At 40.9% G+C, this 27577-nt stretch overlaps 1 protein-coding gene across 1 annotated transcript in view; it reads right to left on the bottom strand.

The window, feature by feature from the left end:
• The window catches only part of LOC124539661 (dedicator of cytokinesis protein 1), a 73169-nt gene that overhangs the window by 6444 nt on the left and 39148 nt on the right, over nt 1–27577 (bottom strand). The window contains exons 8-29 of the mRNA XM_047116966.1: nt 26818–26938; nt 25530–25739; nt 24642–24740; nt 23951–24127; nt 22829–23018; nt 21841–21989; nt 21123–21286; nt 19829–20045; nt 19147–19277; nt 17368–17542; nt 10668–10763; nt 9962–10147; nt 9341–9561; nt 8122–8360; nt 7756–7899; nt 6759–7216; nt 5646–5894; nt 4653–4788; nt 3870–4013; nt 3279–3380; nt 2816–2980; nt 1640–1789 (exon numbers count right to left, since the gene is read on the bottom strand). Of these exons, the coding sequence (XP_046972922.1) occupies nt 1640–1789; nt 2816–2980; nt 3279–3380; nt 3870–4013; nt 4653–4788; nt 5646–5894; nt 6759–7216; nt 7756–7899; nt 8122–8360; nt 9341–9561; nt 9962–10147; nt 10668–10763; nt 17368–17542; nt 19147–19277; nt 19829–20045; nt 21123–21286; nt 21841–21989; nt 22829–23018; nt 23951–24127; nt 24642–24740; nt 25530–25739; nt 26818–26938 (3923 nt within the window). The remainder of the gene's footprint in view (nt 1–1639; nt 1790–2815; nt 2981–3278; nt 3381–3869; nt 4014–4652; nt 4789–5645; nt 5895–6758; nt 7217–7755; nt 7900–8121; nt 8361–9340; nt 9562–9961; nt 10148–10667; nt 10764–17367; nt 17543–19146; nt 19278–19828; nt 20046–21122; nt 21287–21840; nt 21990–22828; nt 23019–23950; nt 24128–24641; nt 24741–25529; nt 25740–26817; nt 26939–27577) is intronic.

Genomic DNA, 27577 nt, shown 5'->3' with positions numbered 1-27577 from the left:
TGAAGAGAGAGGATGATATTATTGCAGTTGATAATAATTTATAACAATCTATAAAATGGTGGTCCGTTTTATAGATTGGCACAAAATGGTTCGAATCTAAATATTAAAAGGTTCAAAAGATTCGGAATTTCTTACTGTCTTTCTAACTAGCGGCAAAAATAGAAGAACTGAACAAAGCCTGCCTATGGTGTGCCTATCAAAATTTAATTTGTATACCCGCGCGCGAGGCTACTTCAAAAATAAACAATATGCCTAGTACTTTCTTGCTCGATAGTACTTATGCGCAAGCACACCCCCTCCGCTTTCTTCCAGCGTTCTTTTTACACGACGCGGTCTATATCTTGAGATACTGAGGCATATAATATTCAGAGACGTATCCAGGTATGAGGCTAGCCGATACTCAAAGACCGAAGGAATAATATATGTATTTTTATTTACGACATGTCACAATTGTTTGAGTACCCTGTACTGACTGAGTGATTAATGTATTATAATAATCTAACAATAAATTGTTATGATTTCGTCATGCCAAATATGGAGTACAACTAAAAAGGCGACGTGCTGACGGCACAAATATCAAATCAAATCAAATCAATTTTATTCAAGTAAACTTCACAACGAAGCGTTTTTGAAACGTCAATAATCAAATACTACCACCGTTTCGGAAAGCAGCTTCTAGCGAGAAGAAACGGCAAGAAACTCGCATAGTTGCTCTTTTCAAATAAAACACATTTACAATGCTGTTATTGACAGTAATTAGCGTCCTATGATGGAACCCGAGCCTAACTCCAGGCGTTTCTTTCTAAAAAGTACTCTTATAACCTCTTGTTTGTTGAAACACCGGCTCCCGGTATAAACACATTTTGGCCGCAACTGTTGACATACCGGGAGCCGGTATGGCTAAGTGTGTTCTGTTATTCGCTCTGAAGTACCCTTTGTTGAAAGTTCATATATTAGCTATGATTGAGTATTCATATAGAAATGGTTGAAAGTTAATAAATATTATTCAATTTACAATAAGATTCATAACTTGAATTGACTTGATTCGTACTAAATACGGAGAAAGTCTAGTTACAATAAAAGTCTGTCTCAAAATTGGGCTGTCTGTTGACCATACCGGCTACCGGTATAACAGGTAACATAAGGTGGGCTTATGTCATTTAACATACGAAAAGTTTATGAATAGTATATCGAGCGGGGAGAGGGGGGGGGGGGTCACTGACCGTGCTTGATCAGCGGCACCTGGTCGGCGATGTGGTCGCGCAGACTCTTTTAATGAATAGCGCTGTTTTAGACCCTTTTGGAGACTCATCAAACAAGTTTCACAAGAAAATATTGTCAAAATTGTCGGCTAACTAATTTATTATTATTTTTTTTTTTGTTTGTATGTTATTATTTTACTATTATTGTTAATTCTTGTCATTTTTAATTAACCTTTAATTACCTACTAACAATTAATTATTTGTAAGTTCGTCATCTCCAACTGTATCTTTGCAAGTGGTATTCACCTTAATAGGTAATGCATTTAGTTTTAAGTTGTATTAAAATTGTATACCTTTGTACGTGTTGATATATTTACCACTGGTGAATCTTAAATAAATAAATAGTATATCGGGCGGGGAGGGGGGGGGTCACTGACCGTGCTTGAGCAGCGGCACCTGGTCGGCGATGTGGTCGCGCAGGCGCTGCAGCAGCGCGGCGTGCTGCGGCCGGCGCGCCTCGTACGCGGCCGTGAGGAAGGCGCGCTCGTAGTGCACCAGCCCGCCCTGCACGGCTGAGTCCAGGATGCCTGGGGACCACAACGCTTCATTACAATATATGATACAATATAATAATAATATGAGACAACATCGCATACATTACTCTGATCCCAATGTAAGTAGCTGGAGCACTTGTGTTATGGAAATCAGAAGTAACGACGGTACCACAAACACCCAGACCCAAGACAGCATAGAAAACTAATGGTAATCTACATCGACTCGGCCGGGAATCGAACCCAGGACTTCATAGTGGCGTACCCATGAAAACCGGTGTACACACCACTCGACCATGGAGGTCGTCAGATCATTCATTAGATCCACTATATATTATTACATAGTCGGCCATCAGGTATAAGACACAAAAAGTTTAAACCCTACTTTACTTTACTATACCAAATTTGGTTTCGGGGTATCGCCGTGAATAGCAAACAAACAGACAGATATAGTTAAATTCCCATTTATAAAATTAGTACAGATGAAATTACTTTTATTTTAATGCTTTATTGTACAATACAAAAGTATTAACAAAAGGCGGGCTTAATGCTACTGCATCTACCAGCCAACCTTAGGATGTACAAGAAAGAATGATATAGGTGTACAAAAAACATAAGATAGTCTTAAAAAATTAAGCGATAATATAATATAATATAATATAATATAATATAATGTAATGTAATGTAATGTAATGTAATGTAATGTAATATAATATAATATAATATAACGAGTCGAGATGGCCCAGTGGTTAGAACGCGTGCATCTTAACCGATGATTGCGGGTTCTGATTCATGTGCTTAATTTGTCTTTATAATTCATCTCGTGCTCAGCGGTGAAGGAAAACATCGTGAGGAAACCTGCATGTGTCTAATTTCATCGAAATTCTGCCACATGTGCATTCCACCAACCCGCATTGGAACAGCGTGGTGGAATATGTTCCAAACCCTCTCCTTAATGGAAGAGGAGGCCTTATCTCAGCAGTGGGAAATTTACAGGCTGTTACTTTACTTACTTTACTTTACTTAAAATTATCCGGTATATTTATAATGGAGAATAATAACCTTGTAGTCTCATAGTGAGTGGATGCAAAGGCGCGTCCGGTGACTTGGCCTCTTGGATGATCGCCTTCAGCTCTTTGTTGGTCTGTTCCATGGTCTCAACGGCCACCTCCAGCGGACACACCCAGTACGTGCGCGTCGACACCACAGGGAACCAGCGGAGGATGCCTAGGGACCATTTACAGCTTAACATTACATTTTGAACAAAAAAAAACTCATTCTACTGACATTATCACGACTTATATACTTAATTATGTAACTTTTGTCATATTCATAACATAATAAAAAAAAAGCTTAATAAGTATTTTTATATCGTTATTTAGAAACTCCTGAAGTTGATGCAGTATCATTTGGCAATAATTTACAATAAGATATAAAAAAGTTTTCATCAAAGAACTACATATATATGCCAATTCTGTCAACCAATATAATATCAAACATATATGCAAACACATATATATCTTACCGGGTAAGGTATCACTTATTTCCAACTCGGTTCTCTCCAGCCAGCGAGTAGCAAACTCGTTCGCTCCGGATAAGTCATCCGTTGAATCTGTTATTGAATCTTCTGCAAACAATATTATAATAACGAATTATTATATACATTATTGGTACACTAAGTGCATAATACGTAGGTACCACCTACTGATCAGATATTCTACTTCAAATTAAGACACATAATGCTTATTTTAATCAGATATTTTATAGTTTATTAGTCAAGTCATCTTTGAAAAATGGTTTCAGCCCAAACACAAAAAATGAAAATAATTGGTATTCATATGACCATAAGCTTATGTAAAAAAGTATAGGTAAAGAAAAATGAAAGGTCAGAATATTCATGTTCTTGTCCAACAGTGGGAATGTTGGGCAAGTTTCCCCTCCCTTTTCGAGGTGATTTTTTGGTATTTGGATAGACTTGGCACACTCTTTTCCAACACGTAAAGGTTTCCTCACGATGTTTTGCTTCACCGTCGAGACCGAGACCAATTATAAACTAAACATAGACGTTATAGACAAGATGAACACAGTCTATATATTAATTTCGAAAAATAAATACCTTGTCTATGGAAGGGTCTTGAGAATACGAATTTCTTGACGTTATTGTGCTCGTAGTATCTGATAACTTGCTCGTCACCCGTTTTACCGAACTTCTCCTTCCATATGTCATCTATTATCGGCGTCACCGCGTTTATTTGTAAATCTGATCCACATTCAGGATATTAATAATTCAATTATGACAGATGAAGTATGTTAAGTACTTAGTAATAAGGTGAGTCATGTCTAACTGTACAACCGATAGTCATTATATACAATACGTGTTAAGAGTATAAAACAAAACATATCTATTATTTGACGCCACGACTACCTTTCCCCCCCATATGCGAGCAAGCTAGTGTAACAGTACTATATTATATGATGTGTTTTCTTACATTATGTTACTTAACAAATATATAAATATAAATTGCCGGACGTATTTAAGGAAAATATAAATGAACCAAGCTACCCAAATAAGTTAAAAGAAATTCTTAAAAAAAAAATGCTATTACACCCTCGAGGAATATCTGACAGATAAAATTGTGATATAACGTCCGTCTCTCTAACATTTGCTACGCCCTAGCAGGGTTTATTTCATGTAAACTAAAGTTTAATTGTATGTGTGAGCATGAAACCGCAAATAAATAAATAAATAAATAACACAATGAATATGTGTTTTTGTATAAACACAAGCAACATGCAAATAGATATATATGTTTTAAATTCAACGCTATATAATTCCATTCCAAGTATTGTAAGTTACATTGACTGTAGTAAAGTTATATTATCTGTTTTAAAAGGATACACTGTCCATCCGACTCGGTGATGTCCTCGCCGGGCTCGTCCAGCTTGAGCAACACTTCCGCCTCAGGCCACTCGTCCAGCATACGCTCCTTGAAGTTGTGCAGCATGTCACAGTCGTTGCCGCGGTACACGAAACCCTAAAAACGAGAAAGTAATAAGACTTACAACAACAACAACAGTCTGTAAATTCCCACTGCTGGGCTAAAGGCCTCCTCTCCATTTGAGGAGAAGGTTTGGAACATATTCCACTACGCTGTACCAATGCGGGTTGGTGGAATACACATGTGGTAGAATTTCTATGAAATTTGTCGCATGCAGGTTTCCTCACGATGTTTTCTTTCACCGCTGAGTACGGGATGAATTATAAAGACAAATTAAGCACATGAACCAGCGGTGCTTGCCTGGGTTTGAACCCGCAATCATCGGTTAAGATGCACGCGTTTTAACCACTGGGCCATCTCGACATCAATAAGACTTAAATATTAATGAAAGAACTGAGATGGCTCAGTGGTTAGAACGCGTGCATCTTAACCGATGATCGTGAGTTCAAATCCAGGCAAGCACCACTATATATATGTGCTTAATTTGTGTATATAATTCATCTCGTGCTCGGCGATGAAGGAAAACATCGTGAGGAAACCTGTATGTGTCTAATTTCATCGAAATTCTGCCACATGTGCATTCCACCAATCCGCATTGGAACAGCGTGGTGGAATATGTTCCAAACCCTCTCCTTAACGGAAGACGAGGCCTTATCTCAGCAGTGGGAAATTTACGGGCTGTTACTTACTTACTAAATTATGAAAAAAAACGTCATAAGTGACGGTTATTATCTTGGGGTGTCGCAGGTGCGGCGGGAAGCCGCGGCATTATGAAAAAACGTCATAAGTGACGCTTATGGTGCGGGTGGTACCTTGGCTTATCTCAGCAGTGGGAAATTTACGGGTTACTTACTTACTAATTTATACAAAACGTCATAAGTGACACTTATTACCTTGGGGTGTCGCAGGTGCGGCGGGAAGCCGCGGCCGAGGTAGCGCACGCGGAAGTACACGGGGCGCGGGCGCGGCGCGTCGCGCGCGAGGCGGTGCAGGCGCGCCAGCTGCTCGTGCAGCGCGGCCAGCGCGCCGTGCGCCGCGCCGCGCTCGTCGCACTCGCGGACCAGCTCGCGCGCCAGCCGCGCCGCCAGCTCCCACTGCCGGCCCGCCTCCAGCAGCGATACTGCCTCCGTGTACAGCGACGACTGCGGCCAAGTACGTTATTGAAACACGTTACAGTGATCACGGCCGTGTACAGCGCCGACTGCGGACCGCGAGTACGTTATTGAACCACGTTAAAGTGATCACGGGTAACGTGGTGCGTTTATCTAGCACGTATATCGTATCTGAAGTGGTTAAAAGAGGACGTGGATTTGATAGTTCAAATCCAGGCTAAAGTTACTAATTTCGAACACGGGATCGAGTGTCGAGTGTACATAAAATAAATTCGACTAGTGACAATGGTAGGGGTGAAAGTGACAATAGTAGTGGTGACCGGTGTTTACGCAGCAAACGTACAAGAAAGGAGGTAGTTCGATACGGACACCTCTAACATTATCAGCATCTACCCGCACACTTCAGTCTCGTGAACAAGACATTCGTAGACAATGTCGAAATATCGAGCTCCACCGAACAAAAATAAAAAAAATAAAATAAAAAAAAGGTAAATATCCCGAAATTAATAACTTTAATAATAAAAATAACCATGTTAATTTAAAATCCAAATCCAGGCTATTTGCACTTTACCTTATGCTCGTGGATAAAATAAAAATTCCCGAGCCCAGTCGTCACCAATAAATAAATAAATAAATAAATAAATATGAGACAACATCACATACATTACTCTGATCCCAATTTAAGTAGCTGAAGCACTTGTGTTATGGAAATCAGAAGTAACGACGGTACCACAAACACCCAGACCCGAGACAACATAGAAAACTAATGGTAATCTACATCGACTCGACCGGACGAACCCGGGACCTCAGAGTGGCGTACCCATGAAAACCGGTGTACACACCACTCGACCATGGAGGTCGTCAATATGTGTACAGTGCGCGCGGCGGGCTCACCTTGAGCTGGAAGTGCGTGTCGTGGCGCGGGCGCGTGGGGTGTCGCAGGCGCGGCGGCAGCGGCTCGTCGCTCCAGCGCAGCAGCTTGGCGTGCAGGCACAGCGTGAGGCCGGCCTCGGGCGCGTGCGCGGCGGCGGCGTGCAGCGCGGCCAAGCGGTGCACGTAGCGGATGTACATGTGCGGCCGCTCGATCTGCTCGTAGAAGCGCAGCACGCCCGACACGAGGTAGAGGCGGCGCGGCACCGGCGCCGCGCGGTACTGCAGCAGCGCGTCCAGCTGGCGCGCCGCCGCCGCCACCAGCGCCGGCCCGCCCGGCAGCCGCGCCGCGCCCGCCAGCGCGCCGCACAGCGACACGAAGCTGGCGCGCCACGCCGCGTCGCCGCGCCCCGCCTCCGCCAGCACGTCCAGCTTGTCGATCAGCGCGTTCTCGAACGCGCGCATGTTGCCCGCGCCCTCCTCTGCGCACACACGCACACACACACACAGTCAGTCAGGCGCCTCGACTCGCGACGCCACGCTCCCCACACACACACACACACACACACAGTCAGTCAGGCGCCTCGACTCGCGACGCCACGCTCCCCACACACACACACACACACACACAGTCAGTCAGGCGCCTCGACTCGCGACGCCACGCTCCCCACACACACACACACACACACACAGTCAGTCAGGCGCCTCGACTCGCGACGCCACGCTCCCCACACACACACACACACACACACAGTCAGTCAGGCGCCTCGACTCGCGACGCCACGCTCCCCACACACACACACACACACACACAGTCAGTCAGGCGCCTCGACTCGCGACGCCACGCTCCCCACACACACACACACACACACACAGTCAGTCAGGCGCCTCGACTCGCGACGCCACGCTCCCCACACACACACACGCACACACACACGCACACACACACACACACACACAGTCAGTAAGGTCAGTCAGGCGCCTCGACTCGCGACGCCCCACTCCCCCGGCCTCCCCTTACCCGTCTCCGAGGTGTACTTGTACTCGGTCTGCATCATGTCGAAGAACAGCGGGATTATGATGTTCCGCACCTCTTCGACCCGCAGGAAGCTCACTTCCAAAAACGTGCCGACGAGGTGAGGGATGAAGAACCGCTTGTGCTCCTCTGTCGAAATAGTTCACGATTAATTGAATAAAATATGCTACAATACCATATAAAAAAAAAAAACAGTATAAGCAATGTAAAATTACTTTCTTTAAAGTTCCTACTTAAGGGGCCTCTTATCTTGTAAAAAAGGTCTATGTAGCTCCTATAGAGGTAAATTGTATTGTACAGATCTTCAAGTAACAGATGCAAAATTCCTTAAGTTCGTACACCGAAACTTACCCAAACTGAACCACATATCAGCTAGGAGCGTTGCAGCTTTCCGCCTGATGTCCCCGTACAGCATGGTCGCCCTCTGGCGGCGGGAGGTCGGCAGCGTCTCCAGCTGTATGGGCGGCGACGAGGCCACGGCGCCCAGCGTGTTGAACCAGTCCTGGAGCGTCAAGTGCACAGCCGACATCACCTCGGGGTCTGAGTCTTCGATGGATACCAGCTGTTCGCGCAGCGTGGTAGACAGCAGCCTGGTGATAATTGATGATAGAAATATGCATACCAGTCATTCAGACTTTTATTTATTTGAACATGACACACATACTGTGACACAGTTATAAAATAAAGGGCTTATATGCCCGCACAATGACAAATTGGATTCATATATGATCGACAGCTGATAAAAAATATCTCGTTTTTCTTGGTGGTAAGGCTTTGTGCAAGCCCGTCTGGGTAGGTACCACCCACTATCAGTTATTCTACCGCCAAATATCAGTAGCCAGTATTGTTGTGTTCCGGTTTGAAGGGTGAGTGAGCCAGTGTAACTACAGGCACAAGGGACATAACGTCTTAGTTCCCAAGGTTGGTGGCACATTGACGATGTAAGGAATAGTTAATATTTCTTACAGCGTCATTGTCTATGGGCGATGGTGACTACTTACCATCGGGTGGCCCATATGCTCGTCCGCCAACCTATACCATAAAAAAACATATTATGTAATCCTAATCTAGGGCATGTCATTACTATTGTCCACTACGGCATGCACGTATGAGGTTTTGCGTATCATCATTGCAAAGGAGTCATGTTAATCTTCTACGTATAGTTGTAATTGTTGATATGATATATGTTAACTTAAACGTTATGACGTCACAATATTTTTTTTAACACGAGATCGAGTGTACATAATATAAATATAACTAGTGACAATTGTAGGGGTGAAAGTGACAATAGTAGTGGTGACCGGTGTTTACGAAGCAAACGTACGAAAAAGGAGGTAGTCCGATATGGACACTTCTAGCATTATCAACTACCCGCAAACTTAAGTCTCGTGAACAAGACGTTCGTAGATAATGTCGAAATATCGAGCTCCACCGAATAAAAATAAAAAACATGGTAAATATCCCGAAATTAATAACTTTAGTCACGATAATTCTTGACAGTTTTGTATGTATTGATAATGAAGTAACGTATGTATGAAGTTCTTATTAAGCTTTTCTTCCTCTAACTGACCTTAGAGCGTGCAGCATGACGTAGTGCTGCAAGTGCAGCATATCGGCCCAATGCGGCCGGAACACCGGTCGCTGCAGCAGCGCCATCATCAACGCTAAAGCATCCGACACCAGTGTATTCGCCTTGCCAGAGGATTCAGCATCCAGTGACTTCATAACGACTACGTACTGCTCTTCGGACATCTGACGGACCATGTCTAGAAGGACGCAGATTAATTTGCGCTGAAAAAGAAAACATACATTATAATATTTAAAAGATACCAGATCTAACTCGTACTATCGAGCTAAAAAAACATCGTCAGCATTATTTGATATAAGTTTTATGGCATTTTATATCTAATTATTATAAGATCCGAGATGGCCTAGTGATTAAAACACGCCATAGCACATAATAAATTGCGGGTTCAAACCCAAGCACGCACCTCTTATTTTCGTGTTCTTAAATTGTGTTTATAATTTATTTCATACTCGGCAATGAAGGAAAATATCGTGAGGAAATCTGCATGTGACAAATTTCATAGAAATTGTGACACATATAACAGTAACCTAACCTTCTTTTCAAAGGGAGAAGAGGCCTTAGCCCAGCAGTGGAAAATTTACAGGCTATGCTAAATATATTTACCAATAAAGGATCATCAGACGGCGTCCCTTCCTCTTTATTCCTCTCCTTCATCATCGTCGCTGCGATTCTCAGCACAGTGGGCAGCAGTGTCCTTGCCAGTTCACCCCTATCCGCCTCGACGGGACCAACGTCGTCCCGCGCTAACAGCGACACGACCTCTCCCAACGTCTCCACGCAGAGCTCGACCTGTTTATCACTTCGCGTTAATTGTATGTTAGGAATTTTTTTGCTTAATGAAATCATCAAATTTGCAAGAATGTGCTCGATAGTAAATGTGTGTTGTATCGAAAAACATCTCAGACTAACCTTCGCTTCCACTTCGAGAAGGCTGCGTTAAAACCATATTTGTAGTTATAATCTTTATTAAGATAACACACTATTTTACAATTGGTTGATCTTTTTTCATTAAATCTATATTCTAAATTATCTATGAATTAAAAAAAAAACACAATGATATCTTCAGATCGTTTAGCAAATTTCCTATGAGCATTACCAAAAATATCCGATTTCGTTCCAATCGTTTCCTCTAACTTATACGAGCTTTTCAAAAGAACCTTGGCGATTCCTTCAGAAAGCGTATCGGTACATGTACCAAACTGCTTTAAAATCTCTTTTATCAATAACGTTTCCATATCCCTCTATCCCACGTGATATCTCGTGTACTTACAGCATCGCTGGATCTAGATAGCGAGATAGATATACATACGATCTGCATCTGCTGCGTGTGGTCTAGCAGGCTGGCGGTGTCGGCTCCAAGTAGACGTGCCGCCTTGCCCGCTGATCGCGATTTGTGGTTGTCCAGCTGTTAGCATACTAACGCTAGACCGGTAAACGTTGATCGTGACATACTGATCAGGTTTAATTAATTGTTTTTATGTACGTTTGATTGTGGGTTTAAGGTAAATTTCTTACTATTCTGTATCCCATGACAGGTTAGTTTAGGACATTATGGTAAGTTTTATCCAAAAGTAGGAACAGTGATGGGACAAAGTACCAAATAAATTGGCGATAGATTTGAAATTTGATCGAATATTTATTTATGTTGAAAAGAACAGTAAATTACCAATAAAAGTTTTCCAATGATTGATTATACCACGCGAATAAGTAGAACGATTGACTATAAAGGTGTAGATGTACAGAAAAAACAAATGCTTTATTAAAAATAGGCTTAGTAGTGAACTGTATTGAAAACTAGAACAGTACTGAATTTAATACAATTATTAATTAACACATGACAGTTTAGTTTTGGACATTACGGTAAGTTCGTCCAAAGGTAGAATCAGTGGTGAGACAAAGTACCAAACTAATTGTAGATTACAAATTAGATAGCTATGGTATATTTATTATCATGGAAACGAACAGTATTTACACATAAAAGTTTCCAGTGATCGATTATATCATATAAAGGCGTAGTTGTAAAGAAATATTAAAAATAGGCTCAATAGAGAGGTCAACTGTACTGAACACTGGTAAAATTTGTAATTATCCAAAACAAAAACATTTAAATATGTTAGTTGTCATTGTATTTCAAATTAGACAATTAAAGATTATGTAGAAATGTTTACATTGAAGCTTTTGTTAAATATTTTTTTGGCAAAAGTTATAATTATTTTGTTATAATTACTTTCTAAGACAGTTTGGTTCATTCTATAAAGTCTGCCTTAAACTTTTCAATTATCAGATTGATTGTTAACACTTGGGATTTACTTTTTAATTATAAAAAATAAGTATGGCAATAATAATAATTATTAAATTTTATTGGCACATTTCTTACTTGTATCAAAATATTTAATAGTTACTTTTATTAATTATGGCATAGGTTTTGACATTTGCATGTCCTCCACGGATATAAAAATTGATGCTGTAAGAAACAATTATTTAACATTACTTAGAAGGACAACATATTACTGAGTGCTAAGATGTCATTGCCCTTGTGCCAGCCGGTCGGGAGTAGGCGGTTTTTTAATTGTATAGGTTAGCGGACGAGTATATGGGCCACCTGATGTAAAGTGGTCACTATCACCCATAGACAATGATACTGTAAGAAATATTACAATTCCTATACGTCAATGTGCCACCAATCTCGGGAACTAAGATGATGTCCCTTGTGCCCGTAGTTACACTGGCTCAATCACTCTTCAAACCGGAACACAACAATACTGAGTACTGTTATTTGGCGGTAGAATAACTAATGAGTGGGTGGTACCTACCCAGACGGGCTTGCACAAAGCCCTACTACCAATTAGGGTATCTACCCAAATGGGCTTACACATCAATGTTATTTTGTATTTAATTAAACATATCGAATGGCAGAAAAAAACTGTAGTTTTCAGGACTTTTAGATTTACATTTAAATCATGTTGTTGGGCGATGGTTTTTTTATTGAGAATATTGTGTTGTACCTATTGCATAATGTATTTTATTATATAAATATTATTAAAACTTTTCACTAGTGTATAATTAAAGAAATATTGTTTAAACCAAAACAATCAAACGTACACGTTTATTTAAAAGTAAATATCAGTATATAAGGATCAGCATTTTAAAGCGATGTGTTAGCGAAGAGATACACACTACTTGGTAAATTTATTAAACCAATCACAGCAATGCGTAGTCTCTATCTATCTCTTTCTTGTTATAAGCGTACACCAAAAAAAAATATTCAAATATCATTAGAAATTAACATTACTATAAAGGAAATAATTTCTAAAGATACAATTATTTGAAAAATCTTGTTAATTTCTATTGATTTTTATATATGAGAATTAAATTTCCCATTTCATTTACATGCGATACATCTTGAGTCTGCACACAATTGTTTGACAACGAAAGCACGTTTGTTATTCTTTATTTAATCGAAAAAAAAAAACATTAATTGTTATTAAAACCTTGCTTATAAACTTTGTTAAGGCGGTGCTTAGTTAAATACTGTTCTCTCTTTCTGCCACTATTGACATGACATTACAAGTGAGACAGCAATATTTAACTAATCCCCCTAACAAATTTCATAACTAAAGCCGTTTATCGAAATCAATTATAAATTCACACATCTTGTCTATTTATTATTGTATATAAAATATGTTTATTTTCTAGTAATGTGTTGAAATTTTATACATAGATAAATTAATGTGTGTTATGTAGTCTAAATATGTGTGTGTAATGTAATATTTGTGTATATAAAACAAATGGTAGATACATATATAATAACACGTGTATTAGTAAGTGACAAAAAAAAACACAAACAGACGCACACTCACACACAAAAAAAAACATGTTAAAGGACATCACAACAAAACACAGTTTATTTAAAAACACTACCCCTTCTCAACCCTTATTAAGTCAGTTTATATTATTATTATTATTATTTTCATAAGTAGAAAGAAGTGATAACTTAAACTGTTCGAAAATACGGCTAGCGCTTTGGCTTAGAGTAAGAGAGATAGGAGTTTGCCTACCGCTGCCGTGTGCGTGAGAGAAAGGGACAACAAATAGACTAGCGCTGTAACGCGTTACGTAACGAAGCAGTTCACCCTCCCATAAGAAGTTATCACTTCAAAATTTGTTCATCAAAATTTCTTAATAACAAATGGTTGGATATACTTGACAAAAGTAATTCAAAATAACTATTAATTCAATCTGTAATTAAAATATAAGCTTTGCCGTTAGCTCGTGAATTTGAACTCGCACACGTGAAAAATCATGCACACACACAAACACTAGTGTGAAATGTAAAGATAAGTAATAAGAGATTCTTATCATGTAACATTATTAACTTACAGACTTACAAGAAAGAATCATAAACATATAAAATATTTATAGTAAGTAATACATAAAAATAGTAATTTAAAGAAAATTTTGATTAGAAACTCTAAATTAGTCATGGAATTGCCTCAGTACTATTGCAGCCAAGGGAAGATTAAGCCCTGAACGCATAGGCATTTATTTAACGTTCGCCATTATTTCAGTCCCTAACAATCAGTTTTATTTAATTAATACTTTTCGTTAGATAGTCTATTCATTGGGAAATTATAAGTTACATATGACCATAATGCTTTTTATTTAAATTATTATTATATTTGAAACTGGCAACACTGGCACTTCATAATTCAATGGCAGCTTTTTAACCGAAGATGGGGTAATAGACTTAAAAGCTTTCATAATATGTCACATGATAAGAAAAAAACATATAAATTCACATGTAGAGGATATATACGAAGAATTAAATACAGATAATAAATACAATTAAACGATATATTAAAGTGTTTATTCTTGTTTGTTAACGACTTGTGTGCATACCTCACGATGCCGGTGATTGTTAACGCATATTCTTATTGAAAAAGTTAAACTTTCAATTCGATTAATACCATATGGAGATGTTAGCAGATATCATTTCAAATCGATTAATTTTGATCTATACTATGAACGATGTTTTTTAATCGTTTAATATTTATTAAAATGTGGAAAAATTATATTATATATATTAGCGTCTCTATATCTTTTAGATACTTACAACGCGACTTATGACCAATTAGATATCGTTTACAACGGAATAGGAAAAAAAAAAACATTATTGTAATAAAAAGGAAATTGAAATGATTTCAGCTTCTATCTCATAAGTTTTAATTATTTAATTTGTATACCTCGCAAACGAAAACAAATATATTTGTATATATGTATTTCAATCCAATCGTGCCACAGATTAACAAAACCGGTATCTCTAACTTGATAATTTTTATTTAAAGACATTTTTAAAAAAAATTAAACATACTAGAAAAAACAAACACCAACCAATTCAATTATTTAATGATTAACAATTGCTTGTTAAAATTGGGAACAATTTGGACTGAAATACTGCAAACTGTTAGTACATTATTAATTAGAAGCTTAATAACGTCCTTAAACGTCATCATTAAAACATGCAAAGCGATAATACGAACACAGTGTATGTTAGGTTACGATACACACAACCAAAGTATACTTTACCGTTTGACAGACGAACTGCGCCGGTACAACACGAACAACATTGATACACCATAACGTGCGTACATTACAAATGAGTTGATTACGTACTGAATTTAGTCGGATTACTTTACGCAAATTTGGAATTTGGGATACGGAGTTTGGAATAGGTTTATGTGAAGGTTATTTACTTAGGCTGGATTATTTTTACAACTTTGTCACAGTGAGAAATTAAATTGTAAGGTTATTTTAAACAGAACCGCAGCGGCGTGAACTAAACTATTTCTTATACAGTTATAAGGTAACATGTATATGTACAGGAGAATCGTCTCAGCAGTCATAGCTAGATAGTAAATAATATAAAAGAAAAACATTTGATTTTATTATAAAAAGGGAATGCAACGTGACACACACATTGGAAGAGTTTTATCATAATAAAATTAGGCATTAATAACAGCAATAGGTAGCCACTGTTTAATAGAAACATCTTGTTAAAGTTATCAGGCTATAAAATGATATATCTGTTACCTTCATATATATGACGAATAAGACTTTAAATTTAATATGATATACGGAAGGGAAAAGGGGTCGTTTTATTGGAAAAATGGAATGAAATATATGAGACATTATTATTATTAACACAACATATAGATTTACTTTGATTGTTATTGTCCATCAATGCTGTTATATACATATAACAATAACCCATTCGTATCCGCCGACTATAACATATAATCTTTTATATTATTTTACGTATAGAGTATGCTTATATAATAGTCTACGAATACGAATAGCCCAAAAGTATTTTTGCAAGTATAAATATCCAAGCGTCATTTGTGAAATAAATATTTATTTATATTAAAATGATTACTAAACAAATTACCCTTGGAATTATAACTCGCTGTATGAACTACATAGATGTACGTGTGGTGTCAGGCGCATGCGTAGCGTGGCTTACCTCGGAACCTGCGACCGCGAACATACAGCCGACTATTGTTCTTATGACTATCGAGATTAAGTCGAGAATCACTTAACAAAAATCAAAATAAATCAGACTTATTTTGTTAGGAACCATTTGTATCATAGTTGTTATTTATACCAGAATAATGTGACCCAATACAAAACAAAAATATTTATATTAATCTTCTATATATTAATGCTTTTACCATCGCTAACTGTTAACATTATTTACCATAAGGATCAGTTACAGAACATAGTCATATATGACCAAACTAGATGGCGCTTGAGGTTTCGTTCGATTTTTAGGGGGTTTGTAGTGGTGTGTTAAGCAAAAACCGTATCCTATGTCTTTCTTGGACTTGAAATTAGGTTCAGTGGTTTGGTGAAAGAGCGACACAGACGGAGTTAGGTTCACATTTATAATATCAATAATAGTATACAAATATAGTAGATTATAAAAATAAGTGTTAAAAACGCCTCGACATAATCTCGATACCGCATATTACTCATAAAGTGCATGTGATACATACCCAGTCTGCGGTGTTTACACGGACGGACACTGTTAATATACGGAACATTCCTCGGATACCACATAATGTTTTATATTATAATTAGCACTAACTTTTAATATGAATTATACGTTACACAATTAAATAATACGTTTTTGAAAAAAATATTATTCGGAATTGAATCCTAATTAAAATTCACCAATCATAAATCGATTTCCAATTTCAAACAATATCGGAAACAAACTGATGTTTATTTTGTGTTATATTGTCGGCAGTCAGACATAAAAATGGACCACTTAATGTCAACACAGGCCATTGACTTTGACGCTGTAAGAACTATTGACAATTTTTTATATCGACAATGATCGAACACGGACTTGCCCGAAGTAATTACAACTGTAGCCAAGTAATTTACAACGTATAAACAGCTTATCGAGAAAAACCAATAATAAAGTAAACTATTAATTTTTATCCAGAACACATTTATTTTATTTTCAATTAATTATTTTATAAAGCTTGAATAAAAAAGGATACTCGATGTTATATTTTCTTTAGTCGTAATATTTAATCAGAGATCAAGAGAAGTCAGTTTAGTGTGACAGTTCAATATTCGATTTATGATTTAGTGAATGGTCAAGCATGGCGAAAGCCCGATACGTACTCTAGCTAATAAGTTAGTGCCAATTTTATAAATATAAATTGTAATGAAATTATAAACCTGAAATGAAAATGTGTCGAAACTGTTGTGTTTAAATATGTGTAACGTTTAACAATTCCTGTTACTCCTTACCACGTGGACACATACCGGGAATTTTAATAGCAAAACGACCCATGGAGTTAAAATCGACATGGTACCCCGTTTGAAAAATTAAACATGAAAAGCTCCGAACTGTTATTGAATGTTCCCCAAAGTCTGTGGTGGTGTGTGTGTGTGTGGTGCGGGTGTGTGTGTGTGTGGGGGGGGGGGGGGTGTCGTACCTCGATGGGCGCGACGAGCAGCGCGGCGAGCGTGGCGGCGAGGTGCGGCAGCAGGTAGGCGCGCGGGCCGGGCGCGGCGCCCAGCGGGCCGCGCGCGAGCTCCAGCAGCGCGTGCAGGCGCTGGTTGGACAGCCGGCCCAGCGGCAGCGCCTCCAGCGCCCACACCGTGTACTTGCTGCGGACAACGCCCGGTCGCACTGTCAGAGGCACACGACTCATAGGCAAACGAGCAGGGGGCACACCTGATGGAAAGTGACCACTACCCATGGACATCTGCAACACCAGGGGGCTTGCAGGTGCGTTGCCGACCTTTGAGGAAGCAGTACGCTCTTTCCTTGAAGGTTCCCATGTCGTATCGGTTTGAAAAAACCGCCGGCGAAAGCTGGTTCCACAAGGTGGTTGTGCGAGACAGAAAATGTCTAAGAAATCGCGCTGTTGTGGATTTTCGGACATCAATTTTGTTTTATTAGCCCGGCCGATGCATAAGCTGTCTAAGGTACTGTCGTCTACATAGCAATGAACGTTACTGATTTGCAACTCAGAGTGGGTGATAGAACGCAGCCTCGTGAGACAGCATTGACGAATTTTAAGTCAGAGCATGCACCGTCGACAACGACCTTGATGCTCCGATCTGCCAAAAAGCTGGTAATCCAATTGCATAATTTCCCGGAAAGCCCATAGGAAGGAAGCTTCGAGAGAAGCGCTTTGTGCCACACGCGAGGAGCAAGGTACTTGAGCGCGGAGCCCTGCACGTGGCGGGTGCTCACCTGAGCTGCGTGTCGGGGAACACGCGCGTGAGGTGCGGCGCGGCGTGCGGCAGGTACTTGAGCGCGGAGCCCTGCACGTGGCGGGTGCTCACCTGAGCTGCGTGTCGGGGAACACGCGCGTGAGGTGCGGCGCGGCGTGCGGCAGGTACTTGAGCGCGGAGCCCTGCACGTGGCGGGTGCTCACCTGAGCTGCGTGTCGGGGAACACGCGCGTGAGGTGCGGCGCGGCGTGCGGCAGGTACTTGAGCGCGGAGCCCTGCACGTGGCGGGTGCTCACCTGAGCTGCGTGTCGGGGAACACGCGCGTGAGGTGCGGCGCGGCGTGCGGCAGGTACTTGAGCGCGGAGCCCTGCACGTGGCGGGTGCTCACCTGAGCTGCGTGTCGGGGAACACGCGCGTGAGGTGCGGCGCGGCGTGCGGCAGGTACTTGAGCGCGGAGCCCTGCACGTGGCGGGTGCTCACCTGAGCTGCGTGTCGGGGAACACGCGCGTGAGGTGCGGCGCGGCGTGCGGCAGGTACTTGAGCGCGGAGCCCTGCACGTGGCGGGTGCTCACCTGAGCTGCGTGTCGGGGAACACGCGCGTGAGGTGCGGCGCGGCGTGCGGCAGGTACTTGAGCGCGGAGCCCTGCACGTGGCGGGTGCTCACCTGAGCTGCGTGTCGGGGAACACGCGCGTGAGGTGCGGCGCGGCGTGCGGCAGGTACTTGAGCGCGGAGCCCTGCACGTGGCGGGTGCTCACCTGAGCTGCGTGTCGGGGAACACGCGCGTGAGGTGCGGCGCGGCGTGCGGCAGGTACTTGAGCGCGGAGCCCTGCACGTGGCGGGTGCTCACCTGAGCTGCGTGTCGGGGAACACGCGCGTGAGGTGCGGCGCGGCGTGCGGCAGGTACTTGAGCGCGGAGCCCTGCACGTGGCGGGTGCTCACCTGAGCTGCGTGTCGGGGAACACGCGCGTGAGGTGCGGCGCGGCGTGCGGCAGGTACTTGAGCGCGGAGCCCTGCACGTGGCGGGTGCTCACCTGAGCTGCGTGTCGGGGAACACGCGCGTGAGGTGCGGCGCGGCGTGCGGCAGGTACTTGAGCGCGGAGCCCTGGCACGTGAGCGCGTGGTCGCCGCAGCGCATGAGCCACACGAGCGCCTCCAGCAAGCTCTGCGGATTGGGTGCTCATTCAGTAAGTTTATACATTAATCGTATATTGAGGACGCGCCCTCTAAGTTAATAAATCGATGCGGACATTGAAGGTGTTCAAACATGTATTACGAACCAGTATCGAACATTAAAAATTAGTACGTATAGTACGACACAAATTAGATGTAGCATCGGAAAATGCAATGGAATGAAAATAAAACCGATTACTGCCGATTTACACAACCAATAGAAATAGCTCCCTATCGCGCCATTCGACGCTATTCGTCGCTATAGATTCACACGTCGGAAAAAGAAAGTGTATGTAAATCGACGCGCCAAATTGACGAATATATTTGGTCATATGATATTACAAGTTATTACGTTTTTGCAAAGATCATATTCGCATAAGAAATAAATATTGATAATTTGGCATAGTGTACTCAATTCGGGTGTGATCGGTTTTACGAATTTTGCCGATGCTACATCTAAGTTGTGTCGTACTATACATAACAACACATTTCTTGAATGTTCAAATTTCTAACCACCTGTTTTCCTCGTGACGTCAGACTCACCTGCAGTTCTGGACAGTACGTCGGTTCGTCGGTCCCATTCACCCCTCCAGTCGATAGAGCCGTGGCTCTAGACCCTAGAGCGGCTCTGAGTTGCCAGGACCTCACGAGCACTCTCGATAAGCTCTCGAGACACTTCATGCATTGTAACAAACGCTTCGAGGCCACCTCTCCTTGCTCCGCTGATCGGATCGTCCAGACCATTATTTTTATGAGTTTTCTGGAAAATGAATGATTTTAATTTGTCGATATCTCGTCGTGGGATTTAATTCAAGATATACAGAAAATTAATTGTCCATTATTAAAACAACAACAACAACAGCCTGTAAATTCCCACTGCTGGGCTGTTCCAATGCGGGTTGGTGAAATACACATGTGCCCGAATTTCTATGAAATTTGTCACATACCGGTTTCTTCACGATGTTTTCCTTCACCGCTGAGCACGAGATGAATTATTAAGACAAATTAAGCACATGAATCAGCGGTGCTTGCCTGGGTTTCAATCCGCAATCATCGGTTCAGATGCACTTATGTCTTGTCTTGTCCTTTATTAACATGTTCCATAATTAAAATGGTGGAATAAAGACTTTTTGAGTCTGGTGTTCCATTTAACACAACACTGGCATGGGCAAAAGACATTTTATGAGGTTACTTATATGACGAATATTTTTAATTTTACTATGTGTGACATAATCAATAAATACATAACAAAAAGTTCAACGACCATTAAGACAATAATGTTCACTTCAACGAACATATAATAAATAAATACCAAAACTGTATATATATAAGAATATGTGATTGTATGTATGTTTAAGGGGTCACGTGCCAGGCAAAAAAGTAGCCTAAGTCCTTTCTTGGAGTTCAAGCTTCATACCAAATTTCATCAAATTTATAATAAATAAATAAATATGAGATAACATCACATACATTACTCTGAACCCATTGTAAGTAGCTAAAGCACTTGTGTTATGGAAATCTGAAGTAACGACGGTACCACAAACACCCAGTCCCAAGACAACATAGAAAGCTAATGATAATCTACATTGAATCGGTTTGGGCTCTTTTTTGAAAGATTTTTTCCTTTTTTGCCCGAAAAAATCAAAATATCTTACGGAACCCTATTTTTTTTTCAAAATAAAATTTAGCCTTTGTTATGCGGGATTAATTTAGCTTTCGAATGGTGAAAGAATTTTTAAAATCGGTCCAGTAGTTTTTGAGCCTATTCATTACAACCAAACAAACAAAGTTTTCATCTTTATAATATTAGTGTAGATAGATATCTCAATACACGTACTCGTATGCGAGCGCGTCGCAGAAGCTCTTCTCTATGTAGACGTGCAAAACGGGCTGGAAATGCTGGTACTTATGGTCCGCCACCAGCGAGATGACCTGCAACAGGCAATCCAGGACGAGAACCGCGTAGCTCTGCTCCGTGTACTCCTCGGTATTTTCCTCCACCTGGAATAGATTTTTATTTCTACTCTTACTCTAACTCTTAGTTTTAAATCTTACTCATGCCCCCTAAAACCCTCACAACAACAACAACAACAACAGCCTGTAAATTCCCACTGCTGAGATAAGGCCTCCTCTTCCATTAAGGAGAGGGTTTGGAACATATTCCACTACGCTGTTCCAATGCGGGTTGGTGCAATACACATATGGCAGAATTTCTATGAAATTTGTCACATGCAGGTTTCCTCACGATGTTTTCCTTCACTGCTGAGCACGAGATGAATTATAAAGACAAATTAAGCACACGAATCAGTGGTGCTTGCCTGGGTTTGAACCCGCAATCATCGGTTAAGATGCACGCGTTCTAACCACTGGGCCATTTCAACTCTTTAAAAAAAAAACCTCTCACACGTGGGTGAAAACTAGTTATTTTTATAAAGGACACTTCTTTAATACGTAAGTTTATTTTTGTTATTATTTTGGCAAGTTGGATATCATTATGGCACTGGAGCCATACTTTAAAACCGGAATAGTTAATAATAATACCGGTTAACACTTACTTGAGTTAATATACTAAATAGTGCATCTAATATATCCTGTAGAAACTTGACTAGTTCATCATTTGGTACTCGTAGCAGCTTAGTTAGTGCCGTGCGCAGGGTGCCCTCCGCGTGATGAGCGCTCCACTTCAGAACTCCGAGGATTTCCTCTGGAAAATAATAATTCAAAATTTATTATATTATTTATATTGGATGTATAGTTGGATATAGAGGTTATTTTTTTTTATGGTATAGGTTGGCGGACGAGCATATGGGCCACCTCATGGTTAGTGGTCACCATCGCATGACGCTGTAAGATATATTAACTATTCCTTACATCGTCAATGTGCCATCAACCTTGGGAACTAAGATGTTATGTCCCTTGTGCCTGTAGTTACACTGGCTCACTCACCCTTCAGACCGGAACACAACAATACTGAGTACCGTTATTTGGCGGTAGAATAGCTGAAGAGTGGGTGGTACCTACCCAGACGGGCTTGCACAAAGCCCTACCACCGAGTAAAGGTAGAGTACGACTCAAGAAACGATGGATGGATTGTGTGAAAGGCGATATGGTTAGAAAGAATATTACTTGTGAGATGAAGACAGAGAGGTATGGAAGGAGAAGACTTAAAGTAAAGTAAAGTAAAGTAACAGCCTGTAAATTCCCATTGCTGGGCTAAAGGCCTCCTCTCCCTTTAAGGAGAAGGTTTGGAACATATTCCACCACGCTGTTCCAATGCGGGTTGATGGAATGCACATGTGACAGAATTTCGATGAAATTAGACACATGCAGGTTTCCTCACGATGTTTTCCTTCACCGCTGAGCACGAGATGAATTATAAACACAATTAAGCACATATATATAGTGGTGCTTGCCTGGGTTTGAACCCGCAATCATCGGTTAAGATGCACGCGTTCTAACCACTTGGCCATCTCAGCTCAGGAGAAGACTTGCTGAGACAAATAAAAGTGGGACAAGGGCAGGAGGATGTCGGAGGTCACTGACCCCGCTGCGTGAGCTTGGTGGAGCAGAGGCGCGTGGCCACGCTGAGCGAGTCGCGCGGCAGCAGCGCCAGCGGGCCGCGCGCCACGCCGCGCTCGGCGCCGGCCGGCAGCTCGTCCCGCAGCGACGGCAGCGCCACGCACGCCGCGCCCGCCTCCAGCTCCGCGCTGCCCGCGCACTTCTTGTGCTCCAGCTGTAAACCGCGCATGCGCACATCAGTACACATATCTTATGCTCCAGCTACACACCGCGCATGCGCACATCAGTACAGATAACTTACATACGTTCAAATTGCGTTCCCAGGGATGTTTGGCAGCAAGAAACCACCCATTAATCGATCCCAAATCAATAAGATATTCAAGAAAAACACACCGCGCCTGCGCAGATCAGTACAGATAACTTACATACATTCAAATTCCCAGGGATGTTTGGTGTCAGCAAACCACCCATTAATCGATCCCAAATCAATAAGATATTCAAGAAAAACACACCGCGCATGCGCAGATCAGTACAGATAACTAACATACGTTCAAATTGCGTTCCCAGGGATGTTTGGTGTCAGCAAACCACCCATTAATCGATCCCAAATCAATAACATATTTAAGAAAAAATATGCAAATTCAAAGGACAGTTGTTCGAGCGCCTGATAAGTTTAAAGAGCAACCCGAAGCGCTCACTTATAAGTTATTCTTAAGTTATATTTTTATGTGCACCGTTCCGACGGTGATTAGCGATCATACCGGCATTTAGTTAACACGATTTTTAAGTTATACAAATTCGCCTGTTTTATTTCGTCAAGCCAGTTATCCCTTTATACAACAGTCGTTATAATTTTCCAATTTGTATTCGACACCCAATACAATTAAATTAGTAATCAAATCCAAAGTGCATTTTGAGTTATTTTTTTAGTGGCAGTCAGGAATATGCAGTTAAACAATATTTACAGTCGTATAATTCATAGGCCGTCGATTTACAGCTAAATTCTTTCTGGATGCTCATTACTTGGTACATTGCCATCATTAGTTTATTAAAATGGGAGATCAGACTATACAAATTTGTATTCTAAGCTATCTCAGAATAATCGACTAGTTTCTGCAAAACCTAGGTCAGAAGGACCTTGGTTACCTTATAAACCGCTAGGTTGTGTTGCGTGTCGGGCGTGGTGGTGCCGTCCTTCTGCATGAGGCGCAGGTAGGACATCGCAAAGTACTTCTCCGCGCGATCCTTCGCTTCGTTCGAGCTCCGGTGTCGGAAGAGGAAGACTATATGTGCCTCTTTGAATTCTTCTATGTTTAGGCACACCTAGATATTAACAATGCAAAACAAAGTTATGTAGCAGTACAGTTGGAAAACAAGAATAAACATTAATAAATATAACACACAAATCCAACAAATATATGGACAAACTATGCATTAAAGTAAATATAACGTCATCATAAACCCGACCAATCAGGAGTGTTTTGTGTCACTTGACAAACACCTTCATTTATGAATTTTTGAATAAATTGAGAGATACTACTTAAAATTTTAAAGCATGGCTATTTCATATCATATTAAATTGTTTAAATAATATATGAGACTAATAAAAAAAAAAACCCCGCTGAGTTTCTTTCGCCGGTTCTTCTCAGGTCAGGGTATTTTCTTTTCCGAACCGGTGGTAGTGTTTCAATTGACCATCAATAAGAAAGTGTAATGCTTCTATATTGAATAAAGTTATTTGAGTTTGAGTTTGAGCAATTCTAATAAACGTGTACTTGTTTTTAATTTCATGTTATTACATTGTATAAGTATCATTATATCGTTTAAGGATAGTTACCTTGAAAACTTCATTCCATCGCGGCCGTTCGTCGTGGTAGTACACGATCGATGTGTACTCGTCAACTAGCGGCACCCCGGCGCCCACAGATATTACACCCTGAAGAATAGAAAATAAATTATCTTTACAGGCAATGATGTTGTAGTACCTAAACAGATATGTTATTAACGCGCAAAAAGTGAAGACTAGAAAACGTCCTAATTGGGACGTTTGCCTTTAGTCGTTTTACGTAGTAATACGTTATAATACATCATAATTACGTAGTAATATGTTTTGCGTAATTAAAACATGTAGTTATCCCTTTTACTTATTGTTTTTTATCAAGCTATCTTTTTTACTTTTAACGAAATGTAAAAATAAACTAAAATAAACGGGTGGGTATGGTATGGGTATAACATATCTGTTTATAAGAATATCATTGCTTTACAGGTAATTTCCTATACTTTAAAGGAATGGATGTGATAAGTCGAAGATTTCGGGAGGCGGGGACATGTTATAGTGTTCTCCTTACACCAGAACCAGCACAGTTTTTGCACAAATTAGTCAATTATAAGAATGAATCGTCTTGGCCCACTTTAGCTGTCGCGTCGTGGGACTAAGTATATGACGGAAGTCGATTGGTTGAAAAGTTGAGGTCACTTTCACAGTACGGAACGCTTCCAAGGAGATGGTTTAGGTGGGGGGTGGGGGGGGTGTGTGCGTACCGGCACGGGCGCGCCGCGGCGGTCGACGACGCGCGCGGCCAGCTCGACGTTGCGCTCTGTGCGTGTGTGTGTGTGGGGGGGGGTGTGCGTACCGGCACGGGCGCGCCGCGGCGGTCGACGACGCGCGCGGCCAGCTCGACGTTGCGCTCTGTGCGTGTGTGTGTGTGGGGGGGGGTGTGCGTACCGGCACGGGCGCGCCGCGGCGGTCGACGACGCGCGCGGCCAGCTCGACGTTCCGCTCGGAGCTCTTGCCGGGCGGGCGCGCCAGCGCGGCGCCCAGCAGCGTCACGTAGAGGTCGTTGCGCGCGTCGCCCGGCAGGATCACCTCGGGGAACCCCATCTTGCGAGCGAACGCCGTGTTGCCCACAACCATGTGCGGGTTCTCCAACCGGATCTGCGAGTATCACGACAACATCACATGTTCTTTATTTATTTAATTGAAACCAGTAATTCATAGTACATTATTACAAATACACATATACATAGTGTTGTCTTAATTTTTCGCGATTATTACACATTTAAATAAAACTAGTTATACCGGATTTGAATCGCGTATTTTAATTATTTTCACGGGTAGACTCTACCCGTGACCACGAACGCTGTAAAGTGCTCGAAACGTCGGGATGCCAAAAATAATTAATATACGCGATTCAAATCCGGTATAACTAGTTTTATTTAAATACACATATACAATATACAATACAAATATGACAAGAAATGCATGTATCACACATTGAGAACAGAATTACAAATTGAACTGATGTTTCAAATTCTTATGAAACATCAGAAGTAGCGACGGTACCAGACACCCAGACCCGAGACAACATACACAACTAATTAATTATCTATATTGACTCAGCCGGGAATCACCTTGAAGTGACATACCCATACAGCGTACACACTACTCGACCACGGAGGTCGTCAATGGAGTAATACATTTATATTATGAAAATAATTTGTAGTTTAATATAGTTGCAATATATTATATAGCCACTAGTAATTTTATCATTTTACAAAATCACTTTAAAGTCCGCTAGCCAAAATATAGAACGAAACAAATTAAATGTAGCATCGGAAAATGCAATGGAATGAAAATAAAACCGATTAGTGCCGATATACACGACCAATAGAAATAGCTCCCTATCGCGCCGTTCGACGCTATTCGTCGCTATAGATTCACGCGTCAGAGAAAGCAAGTGCATGTGAATCGACGCGTCAAATTGACGAATATATTAGGTCATATGACAATACAAGTTATTACGTTTGTGCAAAGATCATATTCGCATGATAAATAATTATATAATAATTTGGGAGAGCGTACTCAATTCGGATATGATCGGTTTTACGAATTTTGTCGATGCGACATCTTAGTTGTGTCGTACTATACCTACCAAGTAAGTATGTACTAAATTAGTAAAATAAATACAATCACAATATATCTAATGTTTTTGTAATATTTCAAGCCATTTCACCTGTTTCAAGTCCCCTTCCACCATCTGGAGAAACACCCACATGCCCTGCGAGTGTTTGTCTTTGAGTTCACGATTCGCTATCACTTTCTTCAATAACGTGTCCATATTATCCTTTTCACACCTGAAAGTAAACAAAAATATATTTTAATTTATTTTACGTTACAAAAGTATTATGCCTTTATCTCTCATTCATTTCTTCAATTATTGGTGGTAGGGCTTTGTGCAAGCCCGCCTGGGTAGGTACCACCCATTCATCAGCCAATATATATTACTATTCTACCGCCAAATAACAGTACTCAGTATTTTTGTGTTCCGGTTTGAAGGGTGAGTGAGCCAGTGTAACTACAGGCACAAGGGACATAACATCTTAGTTCCCAAAGTTGGTGGCACATTGACAATGTAAGGAATAGTTAATATTTCTTACAGCGTCATTGTCTATGGGTGATGGTGACCACTTACCATCAGGTGGCCCATATGCTCGTCCGCCAACCTATTCCATACAAAAATATTATGGACTATTTTTTAAGACACTCTGTATTTTAAAAGCAGTTATATATATTGTCAAATAACTATTTTCGAATATTTAATGTCATTCTTTGTTATTTAATATGTCATATTGAAAGAAAGCAATTTATTTCACATTCAAGAAGGCTCAAAAGTATTCAATTTAATGTTACAGTAACATATAATTCCATTTATTAAAACCATTTTTTAATATATATACTACATTGCAGTTTAAATGGTGAGTGAGCCAGTGTAA

The sequence above is a fragment of the Vanessa cardui genome, chromosome 23, assembly GCF_905220365.1.
Source record: "Vanessa cardui chromosome 23, ilVanCard2.1, whole genome shotgun sequence".
Classification (NCBI taxonomy): Eukaryota; Metazoa; Arthropoda; class Insecta; order Lepidoptera; family Nymphalidae; genus Vanessa; species Vanessa cardui.
This window is presented reverse-complemented; position numbering and strand designations above follow the sequence as displayed.